Raw genomic sequence first — 13738 nt, 5'->3', positions numbered from 1 at the left:
CCAGTCAGGAACGGTGAACGCCCCTGCAACTTTCACAGGAACGTACCATTCCGGGATTTTTTAACAATGTACACCATGATGCGCCTATTGATAAATGAAAACTCCTTGTAGGTTGATGATGTTTGACTAAGATACGATTGGTCGAGTCAGCAATGTAAAAATCCAGAGTACCTCTTCTGATATGCGTTGGTGACCTGAAGTTGTTCGATGCCGACATGTAGTAGGTGATCGCACCCGCAGTCGGTTTAGCTATCGAAGTGCGAGGTTGGAGGCCGCACTTTTTTTTCGAATCCGGTTCCCCACTGGGGTCATGCCTCTCACCGCCTGAAAGAAGTCGCTAGAATAGTCGCGGAGCACCGGAAGTATAATCTGAGGATGTACCACTGCCTACTATCGATGAATGACAGTATTACAAAAGAATATAAGCCCTGTGTAGTGCGCGGTGTGCACAACGTGACTAGTACTGATCCGTCAAGAACAGGTTCACGTTCAAATTGGCGACTGCACTAGAGTGTGAGACATGAGACGATGGAGTGAGAAGAGGTCAAGTGATCGGGCCAAAGTCGCGTAAGAAGACCTTAGCGGAGACTAGCGGAGACTATAGCTATACACTTCCTTTGGTAGTGACGAAATATTGCGCGCGCTTTACGGCCACCCATCATGTCCTTGTCCCCATCTGCGGTAACATCAAACATCTCAGATATCCCATCTAAACGGCGCAGGACACACAGTCTTATCGCACAAAGCAGCAACAACAATCATCAAGACATGAGCCAATCTCCTGCGGATACAGCCCATTCGTCACAACCGCCACAAGCCGCCGCACACATACCCAAGAGAGGCGCAAGAGCTTGTACTGCTTGCAGGAAAGGTAAAAACAGATGTGAAGGAGAGGTATGTCTATTCAAGACTCGCTTGTGATCATCGCCCCCTCTGCTCACTGGCCCGCCTCTCCCGCCCCGGCCCGGCGTCACATTTTTTAGGCTCCTTGTCGTCGATGTCAGTTGAGTGGAACTGCTTGTGTTTTCGAAAAACCAGAGAAGAAAAATGCAAATGCCATGCCTGGCGCCAGTGTTGAGTAAGCTTCAGATGGCATCGGGCAAACTTTCGCCATCATCACTTACACTATTCAATAGGCGCTTGTCTCGCCTCGAGGGTCAATATCTGGTAAATGTCCAACGCCTATACTTTGAGGATATCTGACAATATCGCATTTAAGGTTATGCAGAGTCAGATGATTGGCATGCAATCCTCCTTGGACCGTATCTTGTCCACCGTTCAGAGCCAGGCCTACGGTACTCAGCACCAAGGGTACTCTGGGGGCATGACTTCTGGGCCCAGTCGCGATGGCTCTGGATTTATATCGCGGAACGGGTATGATGCGCACGGACATGTGGGAGGGCAAAGCTCCCAGCCACGCTCCCAAACGAGATCATTCCCGCCACTTCCGGGATTCGCTCCACCGGTTGGTCCGCTTGCGAGATCAATCTATAAACATCCCTAATAAACTTTTAGCCTCACAAATATGCAACTTATGGTATTGTGCCCAGCACTACACCATCGTCAGATGACGAGTCTGAGGAAACGCTGCCTCGTGCCTCGCTCAACGCGCCTATTGAAGCTCTTCAAGGTTTGGCAAATGCTGCCGCAGAAGCAGCCGCTGCGCCATCCGCGTCCCCACCAAGGTAGTTGTTTCATATCTGTGGGCTGCACGATTATCCTGATCACTTGGAAAACAGGGTCAAAAAGCGCCCGCGGGTGGAGCCCATTCCCCGGAATGCATTCCCGCACGTCATTGAAAAGGTGAGCTGACGAAATGCCGGACTTGTGCACGGGTCATAATGCTATGGTCTAGGGCCTTGTCTCTGAAAACGAGGCGCGGGAACTCTATCATATGTAGGCCTTTCGTGGATATGGTCTTTTACTTCATTCTGATTATTGTCAAAGTTTCTTCGCTGGTTGTCACGTCTTCATACCTTTGTTCGATCCGAATTATGACACATTCGAGAGCTTGATGGAACGCACTCCGTGGACGTTTGACGCGATACTTGCTATTGCAAGCAAAATCAGGAGTGGCAATGGGCCGCTCAGCCCAACGTTCTACAAGTGTCTAGAAGAAGCGCAGGGCATTTCCCGTTCGTCATTATTTGGCCCGGTAGTGAGGAAGGAAGCTGTTATGGGTGAGGGTTTCGTCTTGTATGTTTTGCTACACCACGTCTGATCAGTTTCATAGGGATGCTACTTTTAGCTGCATGGAGTACGAATGGATGGCTCCCTAGTGGCCACGCAATGCGGATGGCGTTAGATCTTGGTCTTCACCGAGCATTGGAGAAGCTCGCTGATGACTCAGGGAAAAACCGCACTGAGGAAGAGGAACGTGACCTGGGTATGTATAAGAGTAACTGTCTACCTGTTGTCCAAAACTAATTACCATCTCAGTCGTGTCGGCGCGTATTTGGCTATGCCTGTACTGGTTTGATCACCAGTACGTCGAAGAATTTTGACATCTTCAATTGCGTCTAAACAGTCTTTTTTAGGATGAGTCTTGGCACTGGTCGCCCTATTGTACTGCGAGATGAAAGCTCCATTCGACACTGTCGTATTCTTTTGTCGCATCCAATGGCATCACCAACGGATGTAAGGCTGATCTCGCAAGTGGAGCTTATTGCTCAAAAAAGTAAGGAAGAATTCATGAGGGAATATTAATACTTCATTCGTTATCTGCAGCCCAGATCTACGAAACTCTCGCGCCCCTCAATGGACAGGTTAATCACAATACGCTTGCCTTTATCCGGCGTGCAAACGTTGCACTCGACAAGTGGTGGCAAGACTGCGACAATCTTCATCGTTCGTATTTGACCTTGTCCTCTCTGCTTTCCTGATCGCCTATCCAGGCCAGACGATGGACGAGAATTCTCTTCCGAGAAAAATACTCGTCGGAGAATTACATTATGCTAAACTCTGGCTCGTCTGCGTAGCTCTTCGAGGTGTATCGTGGGATAAGATGCCTTTTGAGCAACGTGAACTTGCGTTCCAGGCGAAGGATGCTGCTTTTAACTGCCTTTCTATCTTCCTCAACTCTGCTGAGTACCGGTGAGTTTCTGCTTTGATAGTGTCCCGTTGCTTCGCTTAAGTAATAATCGCGATGATCACAGTGCGGCCTTGAGATATGCAGTCCATGACAGTCTCGTAACGGCGGCATTTTCTGGCCTCTTCCTGCTCAAGATGGCAAACTTGTTTCCTGCCGAGCTTGACCTCACCGCGATCACAGCGCAAGTCGAGCAGCTCGCACAGCTCCTCTCTGATGTTGCAGCCGAACGGTGTGTCCCCCTGCTCTTTCTCATTTTTTCCAACTTATCCTCGCTTCTAGCTATGCCCTAACGCTACGTATAATGCTTGCCAATCTCCGGCGCAAAGTTGGGATGATTGCGGGGCTGAGCGCGCCTATGACCACCATGCCCCCGCCGACCTTGAACGATGGAATTGTTGCACACGGCTCAGGGCCTTACATTGATCAATCAGGACCTGCACCTTTCACAATGGAGGAACTGGGCCTTGCATGGCCAAACGAGCGTATCACATTCAGCCCAAGCGCGATACCTATGTGGTTGCAGGAGAAGAACCTGACGGACCTGGGGCTACCTGTAAATGGGAGCGATGGAATATTCATGGATGTCAATGGCATGCATGGCTGGAGTGGAGACTTTGCACCAATGCCAGGGGCATGGTGAGGACGCGATTGTACATATGGCAGCGACGATTCCGCGCGCTGAGGGCTGGTAATATGCACCATTTTTGTCTGATATTATATTTATCCGTCGGTCTTCCTTGCTCGCTTTGCTTGTTTGTGTCCCGCTTTTACCTGTTCATGCTTTTTTTTCTTACATCAGTATCGATAATGGTATCCTACGATTTAAGTTGTATCACGTGCTGAACAAACATACATTGCAAATACGAATTATCCTACGGCGCACATACAGGGAGAGAAGATGAACGGCAGCACGGCAATACACATCTAATTGGATAGCGTATTGGCTCATACGTTATTCTTCGTCTTCGTCTTCTTCGCTTTCTTCCTGCTCCTGAGGAACTGTCAAAGAACCAGTTCGGTGCGTGATAAGACAGAAGGGCAAATCTGTTGACAAACCTTGACCAGGCCCTCGGTGGCCTTCAGGAAATGCTGTCTTCCTTGTGGCTTAGATCCCTTTTGGTGCCAGTAGATGATCGCCTGGTCAGAGACACAGTCCTTATTGTACAAAACCTGTGCGAATTGGTAAGTTATGAATGTATTACTGCATTACCATGTTCGTATCTAAACAGACTTGGAAAAGGGGTGGGATACAAGCGATATGATATGGTGCCTGCTGCCAAATAGGTCGACATCGCAGCCGCAACGTCACATCCCGAAGGACCGGTGACAGATGAACGAAAGTAGTAAGACTCGAAACACACCTTCAAGATCTGTGGGAAGGCTTTCATGACACGTGTGTCGTCATAACAGTAGACCTGCACGATATTGATCAAAGCAACCTGGGTTTTGGGGCCTTTACAGAAGGCCACGAGAACTGGGGCGAATTTCTACGGACGGAAATGATATCAATAGAAGATTCAATGATAGGAGAATCGGATCACTCACCCCGACCTCACGTAGTGCGAGGCCTTCGATCTGGTCAGGGCGTGCACTCCAGTCTACGGAAGCCATGAGGCCCTGCCAGATGCTCTGTATGAGCTCCGTCTCAGGGAGCCGCTGCTCCTCTAGTTTACTCTGAATTGCAGATATGATCTGAGTGAATCATGAGTTTTATGACTCAAAACGGGCGATACATATGTAAAGATGACGCACTGATTCACTATCATCACTGCGTTCTACCACCTCCTTTAGTTCCTTCATGATTGCGTCTTTTGCGATCGCATATTGCTTCTTCGTGTACCAGTCGGCCACAGTAGGGAGGTTTTTTTCCCGGAAGAAAGCATCGAGAACCTTAGCATCCCTCTTATTTGGAGGAAAGAAGAGGAGTAGATCTTTGATATTGCCGCGTTTGAGAGTTGCAGCAAGGTGATCGATCGACTGGTCGGTGAGGTATGCGCTAAAGATCAGTGCAAGGATGTTGATGGACTGGTCTGCAACCGATGAGATTCTTGCAGTTTAGCATGGTGCTGAACTTACCGTTCTTGATGAGGTGGTCTTTGGTTAGACTCTGCAGACAAGCTGCGGTCACGAGGCCCTGCGAAAGGAGGAGACCAATTGTCATGGCGAGCTTGTCGCGCTGCTCGGATGACCAACGGCCGATGTATTGCAGGAGAGTGGGGAGACTTTGCTCCTCGAAGGGTTTCTGAAGATATTTGAACCTATATTCATCATCAACACCGTATACACAATGTATTACACGAGACCACGATCGCATGCACCTTCGATTCAATTTGTTAAACACATCGACATACTTCTTCAACTCTTCGATGTCGGGCGGGTTGCGTGCGTTGAAAACAGAGAATGGCGACATGGGCGCGCCATCATCAAGATATGACCCACCTGGCTGGATGAGCCCGCCGACAAGGAGGATCTCAAACAAGGTGTCGGCATATTTGAGATACTCGAGTGTTCCACCAGCCTGTACAAGTTTAGCGCTGAATCCCTCAAAATCGTTCTCTGGGACTGTTTCAAGATGTTTGTAGAGTTGGTCTCTAAAGACTAGAGGTCGACATAAGTAGCATTATAGATTGATCGGGACTTGGTAGTCTCACCCGCTGGTTCGTGCTTTGCCTGTGCTTTGACTTGGCCTTTGCGTACTTTTGTGCGGACCCCCTGGAGTGAAGGCTTTGGGACTGCTGATTGCTGAGACATCCACAGTCTGCGAGCGATGTCGAGAGCGTGGATCAAACGATGAAATTGGGCTCAGCGGCAGTTTACCAGGATCCAACAATTGGTGCTTGTTCGGAGATACCCGACTGATTAACCTCGATGAGCATGTCTCGCGTCCTCTCGCGAGTCGCCAGTCGATTTCTTAAGCCTCAAACGCACTTATACTATACATGTAAGAAGCACGAGATTGATGTCCAAATAAAATAGATTGTTTTGATTGTGCTCTTCAAGCAGTTGTCGGCGCCAGCAACTAATAGCTAGGCCTGAGGTGTGGTGTCACACGTGTCCTATCTCAGAAGTTAGTTCTTGGGAGCGACTTTGTTCCCTGGTGAACTCAGGTTCTTCAACATGACTCCCATGGGGCGCACCCATCGAGGTCGGCGGTGGCAGTCAGCAGGTTCCGCGCGATATTATAGTCATGGCAATAATCTTGGGTACCTCATGGTCAATGATCTATTCAATGATCTACCTATCTGAGCTGTGAAGCCTGTAGTGGTACTTTGCTATCCGTGTGGACTCATGCATGCACTCTGAGCAGCACTATGTCATGCACATGATTAATCATTGTGGATTCAAGCTCACGTGAGGAGGTGGATCATCGTGGCTCAGCCGCTCAAGTGCTCATTATTGTCCCTTAAAACCAGCAACAGCTGTACTAGTTATCCTCTCCACTTATTATCATAAAAATTTCGAGCTCGACGACGGTGAGCGACAATATTCGTTGTCATCGTTAGCATTTAACATTTATGAACGTGTCCATGCCGTAAAGGAGCTGTGACATCGCTTGCTGGTCGCCTCAACGTATGTAATCATTCCAGCTTGACACTTTGTTGACCCTACTGAGTACCTATCCTCGATAAGATCTTTCAACTAACGCGCAACACGAACTCCATGAACCTCCGTTTCACAGACTCCCCAAATGCGCGCTCAAAATCAATTACGACTGCCGATGGCATCGACACCTTTGGTGTGCGTACTCTCCATCCAATGGCACTAGTGAACGCATCGGGGAGACTCATTGTACACCTAGATCTTGAATCAGCACTCCACAGGAAACGGTGCCTACCAGGTTGGTATATCTGAGGACGTGGGTACACGACGATATATGGAAGATGCCCATTCCTTCGTCGTTGACTATGCTGGTGTGCGAGGGCAGGGATTCTTCGCTATTTTCGATGGTCATGCAGGAAAACACGCAGCCGAGTGGTGTGGCGCGCATTTTCACGAGGTTCGCATAGCCACTGTATCTTTGTGCTAATTTAAACGCGTGATCATGTGCAGTACCTCCTCGATGCCCTCCGTACTTCCTCCAGTGCCACTATCCCGGACGTTCTAAACGAGACATTCCACAACGTTGATAAGCGCATTTCTCGCCTCAGCGAAGAGTCCGATGGCAAGATCCACTCAGGATGCACAGTTGTAACTGCCTTCCTTCGCATCGAGGATGCAGATGGGCGGCAATCCTTCCTCCCCGTTTCTCCACTTTCTCCGCCATCCCCTACTGACAGCGGGAGCCGAAGTGGCAGCGAGTCTCCGACCGAACCCACGGATGAATCTAAGGAGGCAGGCAAGAAGACAAAGAGCAAGTCCCCTGCTTCGGCTTCTCGTTTCGCTCGGGCGCTAAAATCCCTGAGCGGCTCCTCGCCAACCTTACCCTCTCCCCCTTCTGCACTCACCGCCACACGTAGCCAGACATCTCCACCTTCGATGCAAACATACACGGCCCCGATCGATGCGCCACTCAACTCACGGCGCGTGCTTTATACTGCCAACGCTGGTGATGCGCGCGGGGTACTCTGCCGTGCAGGCCGGGCAGTGCGCCTCACCTATGACCACAAAGGCAGCGATAAGCAGGAGGCGAAACGTATCACTGATGCTGGTGGATTCGTTATGAGTGGGCGCGTGAATGGCGTTTTGGCAGTAACGCGCAGTCTTGGAGACAGCAGTATGAAGGAGTATGTCGTTGGGAGCCCGTACACGACTGAAACTGAGCTAGGAAGCGAGGACGAGTTCCTGATCCTCGCGTGTGATGGGGTACGTAACCTCGTTAGGTGCCTTTCCTTCAAAGCATTCATTGTCGTGTGACCCTGTAGCTTTGGGATATCACAGGCGATCAGGGGGCAATCGACCTCGTGCGGCATATTTCGGATGCGCAAGCAGCCGCAGAAACGCTCGTGAAGCATGCCCTTGAACGACAAACCAATGACAATGTAACTGTCCTCGTGGTGAGGTTTAAAGCGCTCGGATCCACAGAGTCCATGGGACTCGCTTGAGTATGTGAATGTTGATTTGCTGTTCTGCTTAGGTGGGGGGCAAATGAGGGGTGTTATTTTTGCCATGGCCGATGTCTTGCTGTTGTTTTAGTCGGTTCTTGTAATCGCTTTATTTTGCGCACGAGCATTCCGTTTACCTTGACTGCACCCGTACTCTACTAATATCCGTTCAATGTAGATTTGATGTGTATCAGAGCTTATCAATATTCGTGAATTGCCACACAACACAACGAGATGCAAATCGCCTGGGCATATGGGGTCTGCGCCATGAAGCATTGAAGTTTGTGTTGAAAACAAGAGAAGGATAGCATTATGTGAGCACATTAGCCCATTATACAACCGTACGATAGTTCACGCGTAGCCGCACATACTGTAAATACCACTGTGACGAATCGAGAGGCTCGGACTAGCAACGGGAACGGGACTTTGTATCGAGTCAAAAGACTACAGAACGATATTCGACGAGGAGAGGTATTAATACGCTGATTGAGACGGAGAATCAAAGGAGAACGTGTATGAGGCATGTGACGAAGAGTGACTGCGTATGTAAAAGAAAGGGATGAGTACGTGCGAGAGTGACGTCGATAGTCATATCATGATCTTGACACTACAGTAATATAGCGGCATTTGCGTTTGTCTCGCACAACACTCCACTGCGACACTTTTTCATCAAACTTTTTGGTGGTTTACATAGGTTTCATACGGGACCATGTGTTGGCAGCATTAATAGGTACAAATGAGTGTAGATTCTTGTGCGATGTTATGTTATGTTCTTAAATTTTCACAATTATAGGTCCCAATGTGTGACATGTTGGCATCTGACTCCGAAACTGATGCAATACATGTATATAGCCTCTATATACAATACAATTGTACTCCGCAGGTGATCAAACGAGCGAGTGCATTGCCAGAGCAATGCCGGTCGAGGATGTCTCGAGAGTCTCTAATCAACTGATAAGCGAGTGATAGACTTCGCGATCGTCGATCATTGCTAAGGTTGTGCTTCAATATGTAATCGCACACTTCGTGCGACTCGGACTTGCAAGTCTGTTGACTGGCACAATGAATAAGAATACCTTTCAATCAACTTCACTCACATCTCACCATGGCCAAGCATGCACAGTCCATCTCCAGGAAAAAAAAGCTCGCACGTGAGGAGCAAGAACGAGCCATTGCTCATGCCATGCAGGCTTACAGAATCGAGCTGGTAAAACCAGACGCGGAACGGAAACCACTGAAGACACTTGGCAAACTTGAAGCACCATTACCAAAGCCGACAATTGTTCACGTTGACGAGGAGGCAGCTGAGGAATCCGAGTCTGATGATGGCGAAGATGGCGAGGACAACTGTTAGGCATTGAGGGTCTGTCATCGATTAGTAATTTCGTAATGCGAACTGATCGCAGAAGTTCGTTTACCATTTTCGAGTCGACGCAAATGACGGTGTGCAGGTAATAAGGGCTCAAATTTAGTGAACATTCATCGTGCAACAACGACTTATCTGATGTGCTTCAAAATTTGAAACTACGAAGTTTATGTATAATTAAGTTCATCGCCCAAGGCGATTTTCGAAATGTTGCGTTGTTGTGTTGCAGGTGAGTGCATGAAATTTGCAAACGCAAATGCCGCTGTATTACTGTATATGTGCGTATGGCCAAATAGTGCAGGTGATGCCTCAAGCATAGCCTAGCAGTCAGACCATGCTTCAATGCCTCGCTCCCTTACGACGTTAAAGCCACCAATAATGCTATTGACTAACTCCCACTGTTGCTTCACTGACTTGCTCCGGGCTGCCACCGAGCTCGCCGGGTACGCATTCCAACAATCAAAATCGACCTTCTTCAAGTTTGGGAAGAGGCCGCTGATGATGAGAGCCACGTCCACCAGGACTTCGATGGGTAAATTTCTGAGGGCGAGGGATTTGAGACGCTTATTGCAGCGTCCGCTGCCGGGACTCTTGAGATCTATACCTTTCAACTTGGTGAAATCGATGATAAGAGCGAGCGAAGTCAAACTGGGACAGCGCCAAAGTAAACTGGTTAGCCCATGGAATGTTGGTATTTAACCGACGGTATAGCATTTGATTTGGAGCGCTTGAAGCTTAGGCCAAGCTGTCGCCAGCTGGCACAGCTCCTCGTCGGATATGGAAAGGTCACAGACGCGTTCAATAATGAGTCGGGTTAGATTGCAGCATGTGTACAGTGGTGTGAAGACGCTCTGTCCTGGGTGCACCTGTCCCGAACGATAAACACCGTCGACGCTGATGGATTCAAGTTTGTGATTATCGAATCTCTCCTGGACAATGGCGAGGAACTGGGGTATTGTTGTGGATTCACCCGGAGACATGAAGTCGACCTTGATTTCCTTGGTTCTGACGAACTGAAGTGAACTCAAAAAGTTCGAGGCCTGCTCCATTGTATATGTGGCAAGGTCCAACAAATTCAAATTATGAAAGCCGGGGAATGATGCACCCGACTTTGTGTCCCAAGCTGGCGACAATGTCAAGTCCAAGCTCAGTGACTCCAGGGCTCGCAGCTCCATAAAGTGAACCATCCCTTGGATTCCTAGGTCCTGTACTGACAACGTGTGGAGATGGTGGAGAGAAATAGGTCATATGATGAAGGGCGAAAGTTCGTGCGATAAGGTGTTGGTTGCAGGCGTAATGTTCAAAGTCATGCTCTGGAGGTGAGGACACAATGTCCCGAGAGAGGAGAGGACTGAGAGAAAAGCGGAGGAAGCTGAAGAAATGCGCATGTTCAACTCCACTAGGGAAGGTACAAACGCCATGCGTAAGAGCTCTGCAGCATGGTGAGTTCCATTGGCACGCCATTTTAATTTGCGAAGATTCGGAAACAACGACGCAGGAGACGAAGAACAAGACAGCATGAGTATGAAATAGAGGGACTCGATAACTGCTGTATCTCTTGAATGTGGTACAGTGACTGAGTGCATGCGGAACGTGTATAAGAGTATGCCACATCCCATCTTCAAGAGACTCCCGTAATACCTGCGTGGCCTAAGTGAAGTCAGTCTACAACCATATGAAAGTCGGACACCCGGTACCACTGGGCCTTTATCAATACCAAACAGGTTACTTGGTAAACACTTGACAAGTGGCCCCACAGACCGCAGATCCTTCCATAGGGCATTAAGTGCTGAGTGCTCGAACTTGCGGCATGTGGACGCAAGTGCAGGAAGCAATCTGTGTTGAGTGAATGAGCTAATGGTGTATATTATTTCGAGGTTTGTCAACGCCAAGTGCATGACCGACGGAAGGCAATATTAATGATGAGTTCAAGCTTTGGGTTGTCCCATCTAATATTTGAGAACTGAAAAAAATAGTAGAAAAGGTTCGGAGTGACTGTCGAAAGAACAAAGCGATTTGGTGTACTGTAGCAGCGCTCAGGGGCCGTTTCCAGAACACTACTTGTGGGGTTCATGTGAAGCCGTCGCGTCGATGGAGACACTAATAGACAAGCAGTAACGTGCCAGAAGAGCGTGTGATTGATGATATGGTAAGAAGCTACATCTGTAAAACACCCCAGTTCTCGCTTAGTAGTGTAAGAAGTTTGATCTGTTACTAATGCTTACGGTTCAGTGATGGAGCCCTCCGATTGGTGGAGATCGTGTAGTAATGATGTAAAACCTTTAGATATTCGGATAGTGTATAAATTGATAGATTGTCCGGACAAGATAAAGATCAAAAGATGATCAGGCTGATCATCGCATTATCATGATTCAAGATTAGCTAGTAGTACACCGTTGTCGTCATTTCTATACTACATAGTGTACTAGTTCACAGCCCTAACCTCTCCTTTCCGTGTACACTCATCCTCGTCTTAAGTGCCTTGAAATGCGCTGCGAGCTTGGGGTAAGGGTCAATTTTGTTGTGAATGTGTGTGAGGATGTTGTGATAAATGTCCTTCGACTTTGCTGTAGAAAAATCAACACATTTGAACACGCCAGTCTCGTACTCCTTGATTGCTGACCAAATTGCTGCGCCACCAAGAGCGATAACGCTGTTGAGAGCTTCAGGATCTTTGAAGTCAATGTCTTCATAAAAGCCCTTGGTCCATAAGACCTCCATCACGACTGAAATGAGCGCCTCGTGCTTGAGCACAACAATGGATTGTAAATTACCATCAAGTATCTAGTAGTTAATTGTTAGTATACAATAGCACACAGCATGAATAAAAAATGACCTACCAGTTGTTCTGTTTTGAACAAACATTGGAGGTTCGAGAGGAGCGTAGGCACCACTTGTAGCTTGTGTGTGATTTCCGATGACGGGTCATGAATATTGAGCTTGAGATTGTATTTGTGTTGCACAACAACATGTGCAACATGTTTGAATGAAGAGTGGATGGTGTTAGTGATTTTTGTGAGTGAACTGATGAACATCTCCTCCCTGGGGAGATAGTAATTGCCTGGTGGGGAAAGATCCGCATGGCTTGTGATATTGCATTGCGTACCATTTGAATGTTCTTGTTGTTGGAGGGCATCCCATTTAATGTTAGCACCGCATGTTGCATTCTTGACCTTGCACTGGTTTTGATCTCCTCCATGTGATTCGCAGGTATGGGAACGGGGTGTTGTTGCTGATGGGGGACAGGGACAGGGACAGTGTCTGAAGGAGATTGCATGGGGGAGGCTGGCACTGTTGAACCAGTGGCAGTGGTATTCGGAGGAGGCAAAGGTTGTGAAGGCAGGTCTTTTGCTGTGGGGCGTTTTGGAGTGACATCCTTGCTGCTTCTAGCCTGGTTGTCTAGGGTAAGGTTGGTGACAAGGTGAGATACATTTGAACTTACATGGACCACCCCCGTGTTTTGCCACTGGCCACAGTAATGCTCGTCTTTACAATGGGGGCCAAAGACTGTGACTTTGTGCAATCCTGGGAGGGTGTATGGTGCAGGATGGATAGGTTGTGCCTGCTGAGGCACTCTGCACCATGCACGGTGGGAGGAAGTGGTGTGTCAATGTTGATGAAGGGTATACCCTGCCCAGTGTGCTACTGCTGCTGTGGGTGCGGGTGGTGCGGGTGCGGGTACTGCTGGTGCAGGTGCGGGTGCTGCTGCAGATGTGGGTACTGCTGATGCTGCTGATGCAGGTGCAGGTGCTGCTGTGGTGGTGGCAGCGGGTGCTGCTGCTGTTGCAGATGCGGGTACTGCTGGTGCAGGTGTGGGTACTGCTGATGCTGCTGGTGCAGGTGCAGGTGCTGCTGCAGTGGCGGCAGTGGGTACTGCTGCTGTTGCAGATGCGGGTGCTGGTACTGTGCAACAGGATCAGGGTGTTGTTGGAATGGGGTGTAGGGTATTTGGCCTGTGGGCTCTTCATGTTGGAAGGTATCAGGATGCTGATGAAATGGGGATTGGGGTGTTTGATTCTCATGGCACTGGAATGGAGGCTGTGCAGGAGTCAAGAGGTTGTCAGAAAGATGGATGGTGGATCTGCTCGTGCTGTGGGAGCAGAGGTCCAGGAAATTGCTGGTGTTGGTGCTGGTAGTGCTGGGGGCTGCTGGTGGGGTTGCTCGCATTCTGATTCTGAGTTACTGACTTCATCCAAGTACAAAAGTTCTTCGTCTTGCATGATCAGTACTAGATCGTTG

At 48.8% G+C, this 13738-nt stretch overlaps 4 protein-coding genes across 4 annotated transcripts; 2 read left to right on the top strand and 2 right to left on the bottom strand.

Annotated features, from left to right (window-relative positions):
* Window positions 1-234: 234 nt before the first annotated feature.
* Window positions 235-3899, top strand: BJ212DRAFT_1371008 (uncharacterized protein). The gene is made up of 16 exons (XM_041336274.1): window positions 235-391; window positions 466-894; window positions 984-1078; window positions 1137-1167; window positions 1220-1465; window positions 1516-1685; window positions 1740-1803; window positions 1856-1896; window positions 1948-2180; window positions 2234-2386; window positions 2440-2485; window positions 2538-2677; window positions 2728-2847; window positions 2895-3093; window positions 3156-3320; window positions 3371-3899. Exons 2-16 carry the CDS (start codon window positions 661-663, stop codon window positions 3729-3731), a joined length of 2298 nt encoding a protein of 765 aa, XP_041190333.1. The 5' UTR covers window positions 235-391; window positions 466-660; the 3' UTR covers window positions 3732-3899.
* On the bottom strand, window positions 3900-5976 carry BJ212DRAFT_1371002 (uncharacterized protein). Its single transcript, XM_041336273.1, has 7 exons — window positions 5743-5976; window positions 5410-5689; window positions 5168-5349; window positions 4844-5121; window positions 4637-4783; window positions 4453-4578; window positions 3900-4261 (listed from the first exon to the last, which is right to left on the bottom strand). Exons 1-7 carry the CDS (start codon window positions 5840-5842, stop codon window positions 4094-4096), a joined length of 1281 nt encoding a protein of 426 aa, XP_041190332.1. The 5' UTR covers window positions 5843-5976; the 3' UTR covers window positions 3900-4093.
* Window positions 5977-6638: 662 nt separating this feature from the next.
* Window positions 6639-8515, top strand: BJ212DRAFT_1370992 (phosphatase 2C-like domain-containing protein). Its single transcript, XM_041336272.1, has 4 exons — window positions 6639-6829; window positions 6891-7088; window positions 7142-7894; window positions 7954-8515. Exons 1-4 carry the CDS (start codon window positions 6752-6754, stop codon window positions 8131-8133), a joined length of 1209 nt encoding a protein of 402 aa, XP_041190331.1. The 5' UTR covers window positions 6639-6751; the 3' UTR covers window positions 8134-8515.
* Window positions 8516-10004: 1489 nt separating this feature from the next.
* Window positions 10005-10579, bottom strand: BJ212DRAFT_1370984 (uncharacterized protein). Its single transcript, XM_041336271.1, has one exon. It carries the CDS (start codon window positions 10477-10479, stop codon window positions 10195-10197), a length of 285 nt encoding a protein of 94 aa, XP_041190330.1. The 5' UTR covers window positions 10480-10579; the 3' UTR covers window positions 10005-10194.
* Window positions 10580-13738: the final 3159 nt, after the last annotated feature.

Source organism: Suillus subaureus (assembly GCF_016647635.1).
Source record: "Suillus subaureus strain MN1 chromosome Unknown BJ212scaffold_27, whole genome shotgun sequence".
In the NCBI taxonomy this organism is placed as follows: domain Eukaryota; kingdom Fungi; phylum Basidiomycota; class Agaricomycetes; order Boletales; family Suillaceae; genus Suillus; species Suillus subaureus.
This window is presented reverse-complemented; position numbering and strand designations above follow the sequence as displayed.